At 35.3% G+C, this 11,629-nt stretch overlaps 1 protein-coding gene across 3 annotated transcripts; it reads left to right on the top strand.

The window, feature by feature from the left end:
- The first annotated feature begins 3,201 nt into the window (after positions 1-3,201).
- Positions 3,202-11,159, top strand: LOC132644821 (putative disease resistance protein RGA3). Of its 3 annotated transcripts, XM_060361453.1 has the most exons (3): positions 3,202-3,308; positions 3,383-6,697; positions 10,610-11,157. In XM_060361453.1, exons 2-3 carry the CDS (start codon positions 3,403-3,405, stop codon positions 10,618-10,620), a joined length of 3,306 nt encoding a protein of 1,101 aa, XP_060217436.1. In that variant the 5' UTR covers positions 3,202-3,308; positions 3,383-3,402; the 3' UTR covers positions 10,621-11,157. The 3 variants fall into 3 exon arrangements, with proteins under 3 accessions (XP_060217436.1, XP_060217435.1, XP_060217434.1); XM_060361452.1 differs by having other exon boundaries at positions 3,246-6,697; positions 10,630-11,159; XM_060361451.1 differs by having other exon boundaries at positions 3,246-6,697.
- Positions 11,160-11,629: the final 470 nt, after the last annotated feature.

Here is an 11,629-nt window from a genome sequence, read left to right as displayed (position 1 = left end):
AAAAACACTTTGTATTGCTTTAGATAATGCTTCTAATAATACAAAGGCGATTGGTTTTTTAAAAAGAGAATTAAACCCTCCACTAAAAGTAGCAAAAAGGGCTTGTCGGGTTTGTCGCATTTAAAAGTTTTACATTCACATCCAACTCCTTCTTGTAATGCAAACTTTGATGAATATCACTTTTATTTGATGCAGCCAAATGTGGATATCAAGGAACTAGATGATTTGGACGTCTTAGCATGGTGGAAGAAATACAAGGCAAGTCATCCGATACTCTCAAGAATGGCTCGAGATATCCTTATGGTTCAAGTATCAACCGTGGCTTTGGAGAGTGCATTTAGCCAAGGAAGACAACAAATTGGAGACCATAGACACTCATTATCCGGATTTAGCTTGCAAGTACTAGTGTGCATTCGCGATTGGATTAGATCGGAGCGACACAACCAAAACTTAGAAGCGATGGAAGAGGAAGAGGAAGAGATTGAAGATTTGATAGCAAGTGGAGCGGACCAAATGGAAGACTTTGAAGGTATCTCCATGGCCGAATATGATATGGGGAAATTAACCAAATGATTGAGAATTGGTGATTTTATTATTCTACTATTTCTTTGCAACTCATGTATTATTTGCAAGTTAAAAAAAAACTACAACTTGCAAATAAATGTTATTCAAGAATGAATAAAATACATGGCTCATTGAGCTATCTTCTATTTACTTGTGTTCATATTTTTATTATATTAAGTTAGGAATATACCTAAAATATATTAAGAATATACCTATAATATACATCACTTAAATTAAAAACTAGAAAGTTATATACTTGAAAAATAACTAAAATATACTAAGAATATACTTATAATATAAATATACTTAATTTATAAAATACGAATTTATAAACTTAGAAAAAAATTAAGCTATAAATAACTTAAGTTATAATATATAAGTATATATAGTATACATATAACTTAAACATATATATATAACCTAAATATATTGATATATATAAGTATATTTTTAGTATATTTTAGGTATATGTAGTATAACTTAAGCATATAACTTAATATATATATATACACGTATATGCTGTATTGCTGTTAGTCAGTAAATATATAAACTTTACTTATAAACTTATATAACATATGTAAATATACCTACAATATACTAATAAATACTATAATGTATATATACTATACAAAAAACAAAAAAAAAGAGATTTTGGACATTTTTGAACCGGACCGGTCCGATTTCGGTTATTTAACTCATTTTTAAACCGAAAACCGACCGATTTATTAACCGGTTACCGGTCCGGCCCGATTCGAACCGGTTAACAGGTTTACTTTAACGCGGGCGGTTATTTAGCTCATGTCAGAGACTCCCAATTCGAGCCATTGGACAACACGAATGATTAATAGAAACAATAATCATATCACCATAGGTGACATTTTTTATTGGGAAAAGGGTCAAATATACCCCCTCTACTTTAGTTTATTAGTTAAATATACCCTCCATTAGCCAAAGTTGATAAATATCCACCCTCGTTAAGAAAGTATTTATCTATACCCTTCAGTTAACATAAATCCCCAATTATACCTTAAATTACCCAATTTCACTAAAAAAAAAGACACCCGATCCGACCTGACCGGCAAAAATATATTTTTCACCCAAATATACCCCTGTACGACCTTAACACTCAGTCCATATTAAACATTAGGGTTGGCTGAAGTTTTCCCTTCCATTATTTTCTTTCCCTCTCTTCAAGTTTTCTCTTCCACTTTTTCCAAACGAACAATCAATGTGTTAGGAGGGAGAGCATGCAAGTTCTCCTCCATATATCAATTATAGTAATTTGCATGAGATAAAAGTACAAGCAGTAAGCAGGTGCAACAAATTGATAACAATATGCAGTTTAACAACCAAGCAGCACTTAGCTTTTTCCATTTCCATGCTAATTAATATGACATTTTCAATCTAGCCATTGCATCATTGTAAAGCTAAGCTTGAATAATTTCAATGCAACTAACAGAGGATAGAGGTCACCAATTCTTGAAGACGTAAATCAATGCAGCAGAACTATGTCAAAAAATTACCAAAACCAGCAAGCCAAAACTAAACCAAAATATGAACCAAAACTGGACAAACACACTCCATAACTGGACAGAACCAGCACCACTAAACAATTTTTCACAACCAAAAGTGATGGAAAGAAAAAATGGAAGAGAAAACTCGAAGAGAGGGAAAGAAAATAATGGAAGGGAAAACTTCAGCCAACCCTAATGTTTAATGTGGATTGAGTGTTAAGGTCGTACAAGGGTATATTTGGGTGAAAGAAACATTTTTGCGGGTCGGGTCGGGTATGGTTTTTTTTAATGAAATTGGGTAATTTAAGGTGGAATTTGGGATTTATGTTAACTCAAGGGTATAAATAAATACTTTCTTAACGGGAGGGGTATATTTATCAATTTTGACTAACGGAGGGTATATTTAATTAATAAACTGAAGTAGAGGGATATATTTGACCCTTTTCCCTTTTTTATTTCTCCAAGGAAGGTGACGCCCATATATTTGACGGCAACCTGAGCTATCCTAGCTTAACCGGCGCCCCATTCATTAGCAGCCAACTCCGGTTTCGTTAATAAGGTAACGACGCGATCACACCAAATCAGTAGTCACACAAAATGAGACTTTCCATCGTTAAATAACAATGAAATTATACACAGACATTTGATTTGGTCACACAAAATGAGACTTTTCATCATTAAATAACGATGAAATTATACACAGACATTTAAATTTGGTCTTTACTTGAATACTCAAAACAAACTGATCATCTAGACATCTCAACTTGTCTCCACTCTATCAGTTGACCACGTCAACTTACAAAATGTTCATCTAAACACCTCTCAGCGTCAGGTGTCCACGAGACACAGCGAGGACTAGTTGAGGTGTCTAGATATGCATTGTCAAAGTTGAAGTGTTTAGTTGCCAGTTGAAGTCAAATTAAATATTTATCTATGTATTATGCCTAAAATATTGAGTAACAATCAAAATAACTATTGTATTTAAACAAAAAACACAACACAATAGGTAATAACTATCTAAACAAGGTTTAACAGTTTTTTATTAAGTAATATTTTAAAATGTATTTTTCAATGATTTAAGTACGAGTGAAATTGGAATTAAAGCAAAGATATTTCGACGTAACAAGCACGGAGACTTCTTTGGTTATTATATACGCGTTGACTTACTATTTGTTTGACTCATAGTCTTCACTACAACGTGATTACAAGAAAACTGGCATTTCTATCAAGGTAATTGATTTGCTCTAGCCTTGATCAAACATACTTGTTGATTTTCTCATAATTTTGAATACCATTCATGGCAGAAGCAGTACTTTCTGCTCTAATGGAAGTCCTCTTCCAAAAGATAGCTCCCCAAATTTTCCCAAAAAATGGACTGTTAGCAAGTACAAAAAAGGAGATGTTAAATCTGCAAAGCACATTATCAACAATTCAAGGTGTCCTACAAGATGCTGAGGATAGGCAAATGAAAGAAAAAGCTTTGAAGAACTGGCTGGTGAAGCTCAAAGACATAGTTTATGAAGCAGATGATTTGTTGGATGAATACATGACTGAATTGCTTCGTCATAAGGTAATTCTTGATGACCAGGAAACCCGTTATTGTGTTTTCTATGCTGTCAGTTCTCTTTATCTGGATGGTACATTACTTTTTCTCGGTTATCGTATGAAGTTGAAGCTGAAAGAAGTTGGAGAAAAGTTAGACTTGGTAGCAAATGAGAGAGCCAAATTCCATTTTAGAGATGTTGTTTGTCAAAAAAGCTTGTCTTGTGAAAGACCACAATCAGACTCTTATGTAATAGAATCAAAGATTTTAGGGAGAAATAAGGATAAAGAAAACATAATCAAGCTACTTATAGAATCTGATGTATCAGTTGTGAGCATTGTTGGAATTGGAGGAATTGGGAAGACAACAGTTGCGAAATTGGTTTACAATGATGCCGTTGTAGAGAATAGTTTTGATACAAGAATATGGGTTTGTGTCTCAGAAGGATTTGATGTTAAAAGACTTCTTAAAGCAATCATAGAATCTGGCACTGGTAGTAGTTGTAACCTTGTAGAGATGGATGCGATCCAGCGGCGTGTCCAGCAGTTGATGTTGGGCAAGAAGTGTTTGCTTATCCTAGATGATGTATGGGATGATGATCATGAGAAATACGAGAGATTAAAGAACTTAGTTCACAATGGTTTGGATGGGAGTAAGCTCTTAGTAACTACTCGCAATGAAAAGGTTGCGCTACTGATGGGTACAACAAATCCATATCATTTGGAAGGCCTTTCAGATGGTGATTGCTGGTCCTTGTTTCGGGAACTTGCATATAAGAATAGGCAAGAAGAACTATTAGCTCTTGAAGAGGTTGGGAAAGAAATTGCAAAGAAATGTAAGGGAGTTCCTCTAGCGGCAAAGGCCCTTGGAAGTTTAATGTGCTTGAAGAATCAGAAATCTGAGTGGTCCTTTATCCGAGATTGTGCAATGTGGGATCTTATGGGACATGACGATGGAGCTGGAATTCTTTCTGCCCTAAGATTAAGTTATGAGTACTTGCCAACACATCTGAAACAATGTTTTGCATATTGTTCCATATTTCCTAAGGGCTATCGGATAAATAAAAACACCTTGATATGCCTATGGATGGCGGAAGGATTTGTTCCGTCCTCTGAAAGCATGCCACCAGAAGAACTTGGGAATGGTTATTTCAATGAGTTGTTGTGGCGCTCCTTCTTCCAAAATGTGAGAAGAGATTTTGATGGGAATATAGTCGAGTGTGACATGCATGATCTTGTTCATGATCTTGCCAAATCTGTAGGTGGTGTTGATTGCTTAACAATAGAATTTGGCAAGGAAGTTATCATTCCTGTGGCCACACGTCACTTATCAATGTTTGGCAATGAGATGGTACCCAAAGAACCTGGCATGTTAAAGAGTGCTCAAAAGCTGCGATCGTTTCTTCTTTTGGATGGGCAGAGAAATGTCACAAAACTTTCCAAGAGTTTCTTTTTGAGTTTTAAATCTATTCGGGCTTTAGATTGCAGCGGTAGTCGCATAAAGAAGTTGTCTAATTCAATCGGCACTTTATTACATCTAAGGTACCTCAATCTTTCAGATACTCTGCTGAAAACATTGCCCAAGTCTATCTGTTGCCTCCTTAATCTTGAAGCTTTAATACTTAAGCATTGCAACCATCTGATAGAACTTCCAGCAGAAACTAGAAAGTTGGTGAACCTTAGGCATCTGGATATATACGGATGCACATCCTTAACCATGTTACCTCGTGGCATTGGACAGATGAGATCCCTTCAAACGTTGCCAGTTTACATTGTTAACAATGCTGCTGCTAGTGACGTCTCAGAGTTGCAGAGACTTGATCTTCATGGTGAATTAATGATCAAGAACCTCGAGAATTTGTCCAATGAGATATATGCCAAAAATGTGAACTTGAAAGGGAAGAGGCACATCCGATCTCTAAAATTAATATGGGAGCAAGTTGAAGAAATGGAAACAAGAGAAAATGTTGAGCGAGTTGTTGAGAGCCTTCAACCCAATTCTGATTTGAGGAAGTTACACATAGAGGGGTATATTGGTGCAAATTTCCCCAGTTGGTTGATGACTACATACTTGGTACACATTGTGGAACTCTGGCTTCTCAAATGTCACAGGTGTGTGGAGCTGCCTCAACTAGGGAAGCTGCCTTTTCTTGAGGTTCTTACTGTTGATGAGATGGATTCTGCAATGTATTTCTGCGATAGTTCTGGTGAAAAGGATTGGGCTACCAATTTTGCATCACTGAAGCAACTGACCGTCAGGAATATGCCCAATCTATTGGGATGGTCAGTTAATGAAGATCATAGTATTCTTCCTTGCCTAAAGAAATTTATGTGCGAGGCATGTCCCTATTTGAATAACTTGCCAGATCTTCCCTGTCTCGACTCATTAGAATTGTCCGATTGTAGCAGTGCATTACTAGCAGTGACAGCAGCCAAGGTTACCTCCCTTACTCATCTTATGATCAGTGGATTGGGACTTCTACACTTACCTGAAGGGCTGCTGAAAAACAATATAAATCTGTCGTCTGTAGAAATTAGAGATTGTCCAGAGATTCAGAGTCTTTCGAGTGAGCTGAAAGTTCTTCCTTGTCTCGAGTCATTAAGCATCAGTAACTGTAACAATCTCAGTTCAGTGCTCGATTCCTCTGGGCTTGGGACGTTGAAGTCCTTGTCCATTCATGGTTGCCCTAACATTAACCTGGAAAAAGGGTTACAAAGTTTACAGTTGCTTCAATATGCATCACTCTCTGAATGTGAAAACTTGACAATCTTGCCGATGACTATGCAACACCTTACATCTCTCCAAACTCTGCATATATGGAGCTGTCCTGAGATGTATATGCTTCCAGAATGGCTAGGAGACCTCATTTCCCTTAGAGATTTGGAGCTGTGGTACTGTGGTAATCTAAGTTCTTTACCAGAATCGGTGAAAAAGCTAACCAAGCTTCAGTTTCTATCTATATGGGGCTGTCCAAACTTGGGATTAAGATGCAGGAAGGATGTCGGAGAAGATTGGCACAAGATACAACATGTTCCATTCATCAAGATTAATGGCCCATATATCCAAGCTATGACAGGTAATTAATGCATTTTAGATCAATTACGTTTTCTGGTTACACTGAAACAATCAGAATATTATGCATTACTTCTCATTTTGTTCAACATGACTTGAGGTTCACAGAGATAAAGAGAAAGATATTGATTATGATTGACTTTATTATTCATGTATTGAAGGGGAGCCCTAGAGCAATAGTAAAGTTGTCTCTATTGTGACCTATACCTATAGGTCGTGGTTTGAGTCGTGAAATCGGTCATCGATGCCTGCTTCAGGGTAGGCTACCTACATTACACCCCTGGGATGTGTCCACGTTACCCGAACATGATGCCCTTTATTGAAATGCTTCTTATAATATGAATTGAGGATAAGATGTTAAATCAAATTTGATGTTATCATTATAAAAAAAAAAAATGTTAAATCAAATTTAAAATTAATATAAAGTACTCCAGTATTTTTGTATGTTAAGTTTGACTTTTCTTGAAGGTAGTTTTGCATTTTAAGGAGGAGGTTATTTTATTCGACAAACTAAAGTAGATAGACGGTCAAACCAAAATGAAGGGGAGAAGTATAGCAAAAACACTGTTCTTGCTTTTCATTTGTAAAAGATTGTCCTTAAGTGTTTGAACTTCATATTGGACCAACATTCCGCAACCCTCTTTATTGATCGTGACTTAGGACCGACTATACTTCACGAGCACCGGTAGAATAATTGTTATTAAACTTACATTAGTTATTTTTTTGCCAGGGGATTTTTTATGTTTCGTTAAAGATTTGTATGTTAGTGTACAATAAGTGTGGGAGTTAAAGAACCTCTAGTTTGAGGGAGCCCTTGCATTCGTTCTGGATAGCTTTGAGAGAATTCTTAATAACAAAAACAACAACAACAACATACCAGTGTAATCCCACAAGTGGGTTTGGGGAGGATAGAGTGTATGCAGATCTTACCCTTACCTTAAGACGTAGATAGACTGTTTCCAATAGACCCTCCACTCAAGGAAAAAGTTCAAAGAAGGTTGGAATTATTGAGTATTGAAATGATATGCCCAACAGAGTGGAATGAATATAAAGGATCCATATAGCCAACACCGACTAGTTTGGGTTGAGCTAGTAGATTGATTGACAGTCTGAACATACTGATAGCAGCATCAGTTTGGTTTCTTATTCAAAAGCTTTACTGAGTCGGTCGATTTGGTTTGGTTCTCAGTTAAAAGGTTCATATAGATAAATGTTAAACAGATTAAGGTTCCTGATTGAATACCATAATGCTATCTATCTGTGTCGTTTATGCATCAACTGTGAATATTGTGGGAGTAACCCCTACCATCGGGGGTTTGGTGTTATTAGTACATCATTCCACATAATGTATTAGCTACTTTATCCTTTTCTAATCCTACCATGATTACAGTAACTTTTGTTACTATTGATCATACTATGTTCCCCTTGAGTATCCCATTTATGATAATCCAGATGTATCATAAGTCCAAATCGAATGGCTCCTTGTATCTTTTACCCAGAATTTCTACTAATTAAATGATTTTGGAGCTAAAATTGCTGTTTTAGTGAGCACATGTAAGTAGTCGTTTGTGCTTAGCAATTGCGCCAGAGATCATTCATCTGTTTCCCTCGAGACTCCTTCCGTTTGCTATATGATCAACAATGGTTTTTGTTGTAGAAGTCATACGAAGCTCCCAATGTATTGCTAGTTTATTTTGCTGGTTCAGTTTGTACTTGGTAAGTCAAACCTCTCTATAATAGCAGCGTTTGTCCGAAAATTATGACTGCTATAGTGAGGTGCTGTTATGTATGTATACTGACATTTGATGTTTAGATCTCATTTAGCTGTTATAAACAAAAGTATGCAAACAATTATTTTTCTGTGCTTTTTATGTTACATATAAACGAAAACAACGTGCTTGTTAATTTTAAATCTCATTAATTAAAAATTAAAAAGACTAATAAATCCATAACTAGTTGTACCATACCGATAAAGAAATATTTCAAGTTTGACATAAGAATTCTACAATTATAGGTTGTTTCGTAAATATCATTCTCATAGTGATAATATAACGCTTGAATTACGAAGAATATTGTCCAAACTTTTTACACCAGTAACAGTTGACTCTTCTATCTCACACCAGTAACAGTTGACTCTTAACAATAGCTTTTTATTTTGATACATAATATATTTTTTACAAAATATTATTACACAATATTTGAGTATGGCTGTTATAGAGAGGTAATTTTGCAAAGAGTGTACCGCTATAATGCCATTGCTGTTATAGGTCGAATGCTGTTATAGAAAAGTAAAATATAACATGAAAAATCGGTTTCAGAGAAAATCAAGCCGATATAGTGAAATGCTGTTATAACGAATGACAATTATAGAGAGATTTGATTGTAGTTCTGATCAAATTCTGGATTTCATTAGTTCCCTAGCTCTGGCATAGTCTGTTTTTTTTTTTGTATAGAATTCAGATTCTTTTGTTAGCTCCAATGACAAATCATGTAACTACTGCATCTTCTTGAAGCCTTTTTATGAAATCACTTACTTCATCAAAAAAAAAATAAAAATTAACTGGCCTAAGATTCAGATTCTTTTGTTAGCTCCAATGACAAATCATGTAACTACTGCATCTTCTTGAAGCCTTTTTATGAAATCACTTACTTCAAAAAAAAAAAAAAAATAAATAAATAAAAATTAACTGGCCTAAGATGAAGTATAATTCTTGGTGCAAAATATTCTAATACAAGAAATAGAAAGATACAAATAGCTCCCATGCACCCTCCCACACTTGGAATAACATTTGTGCAGGTTGGGATCTTTGTCTTGAAGTATTCTCTGGATAGTAGGAGATGGAGAAAAATAAATGTTTTGAAATGACTCTTGGATCCAAAATTCGCCGCCATTAACATGATTAATGGGCCTCGTAACTTCAATTAGGAACACTTTAACCATCTCAGACTACTCACATGATAAACAAACTTTCCTTGCTAAATTTTCTGTTGATCTTCCTGAACACATTATCAATAGATTGGACAACACTTAAATTAGAAATTCCAACCACTAGGAAGATTTCTTCATATGGAAACTAAATGGAAGTGGATTGTTCAGTACTACATCAGCCTACCATCTTTTACTATCACAACTTGGAAAAGATCACACACTTAACTGTTAGTGGCTCTGAAGTTAAAACACTTTGAACAAATAATGTACTTCCTTTGGCTAGTTGTGCATGACAGAATTCCAACAGCTGACTTCCTTCATAAACGAAGGATCAGACATAATAATTTATGCTACTGGGCTGCAATGAGGTAGAAAATGTTGAGCATATCTTCCTTAAATGGAAGTATGCAAAAACATTGGACTAACCTGGGAGTTCAACAACACACCAACATGCACAACCCTTTTTTCCAAGATTAAAAATGAATGTACGAACGAAAATATATTGCATAACTTGAAACGGCAAGAGTTATTCCTTTCTGTTTTTGGCACCATGGCTAATAGAAACAACAATCTATTTAACGATAAGTAAGAAGTGCTTGCTATCCACAATGTTGTTACAAGAGTAACTGAGGATAGAACCCTAACATGTCACAACAAAATCCTCCATCAAACTATTGAAGATGTCAAATGGAACCCTCCTCTTACTAACACTTCTATAAACTCAATGTTGATGCTGCTGCTAAAGCAAAGTTTGTCAATGAGGGAGTATGAGATGTAACTAGAAATAATAGTAGGGAATTGGATAGTTGGATTCACCAAAAATATTCCCTTCACAACTAACACATTTGCAGATATTACATTGCTCCTGATTGGGGTTGTGGTAGCATTGTCGTTTAATTTATATGCATCGTGGAAGGCTCAAGAAAAGTAGTCCACATGCTAATTAATGGAAATGAATGTTATGCTAAATCTCGGTGATGACTGCAGGTTATCCTTGACTACTGCAGGTTATCCTTGACTAAGGTGGGGATTAATATTGCTACAACACCATATGTATAGTGAAGCCAACCAAGTAGCTGATGGACTAGCCAAATATGGAAGCAAGCTGAATGTACCTAAGTTTATTCTTTTAAATGTTATCTAATTTTGCCTCCTTTTGTATCTGTATGTTATGAAAGGTCAGTTAGTGTACTAAACCTTAATATTCTAAAAGTATGTAGTATCCCTATTACCTAGACAAAAAAGGATCTCTTCTCTTCATCCATTAATATGTATTTTGTCCAATATCCAAGTAATTCTCAGCAGTCTTAACCAGATCTATCCTCTTTTCTTTTCGTATTATCATTGTCATGTTCACTTTAGATAGGTTGAACAATAAGAATATCAAGTGACACGTTCAGATCTGCTATTTTTCATCAGAATGCACTATGGTCAATAGAATGGCCAGTTAACATTTCAAAAGAGAGAAGCACATGTAAAATGGAAAGCTATAAAGGCAGGCAAAGGAACATAATTTTCTTGCAAGAAGACACGAGCTAAAAGCCCAAACATTTTGGAGTGTCAAGTTCAACTTCTTCCTACTCGTCTTTGAATCTTGAAAACTGTAGCTCCAATTTGTCTCTTACTACAAAAGGAATTTGGCTGCTATGATAATGGTAATTGGATACAGCTTTTTGTCTGTGTTTTTACAGTTGCCTTTCTCGTGGTATCCACTTGTTTGTTACACACATAGTATATCAAAATGACTAGTCACACTCCCACAATTCCTCTAAAATTTTTACAGTTGATAATTATTATTTTTCTAATACTTCTGCAACGAAGTGACTTTAAATTTTAGTGTCTTTTAACATTATTTTTAAATCTACAGTATTTAGAGATAAAGAACATATCCATTGTAAAATACCTAATAATGAGTCGATTTACCATACTAGTGCAAATTGACAGGGATACTTTTATAACGAGTATGTTTCTCTCAAGAATGCCTAATAGCAGAAAATTAGGACAGCA

Source organism: Lycium barbarum, chromosome 6 (genome assembly GCF_019175385.1).
Source record: "Lycium barbarum isolate Lr01 chromosome 6, ASM1917538v2, whole genome shotgun sequence".
Lineage (NCBI taxonomy): Eukaryota > Viridiplantae > Streptophyta > Magnoliopsida > Solanales > Solanaceae > Lycium > Lycium barbarum.
The sequence above is the reverse complement of the archived record's forward strand: the minus strand, read 5'-3'. Positions and strand labels throughout refer to the sequence as shown.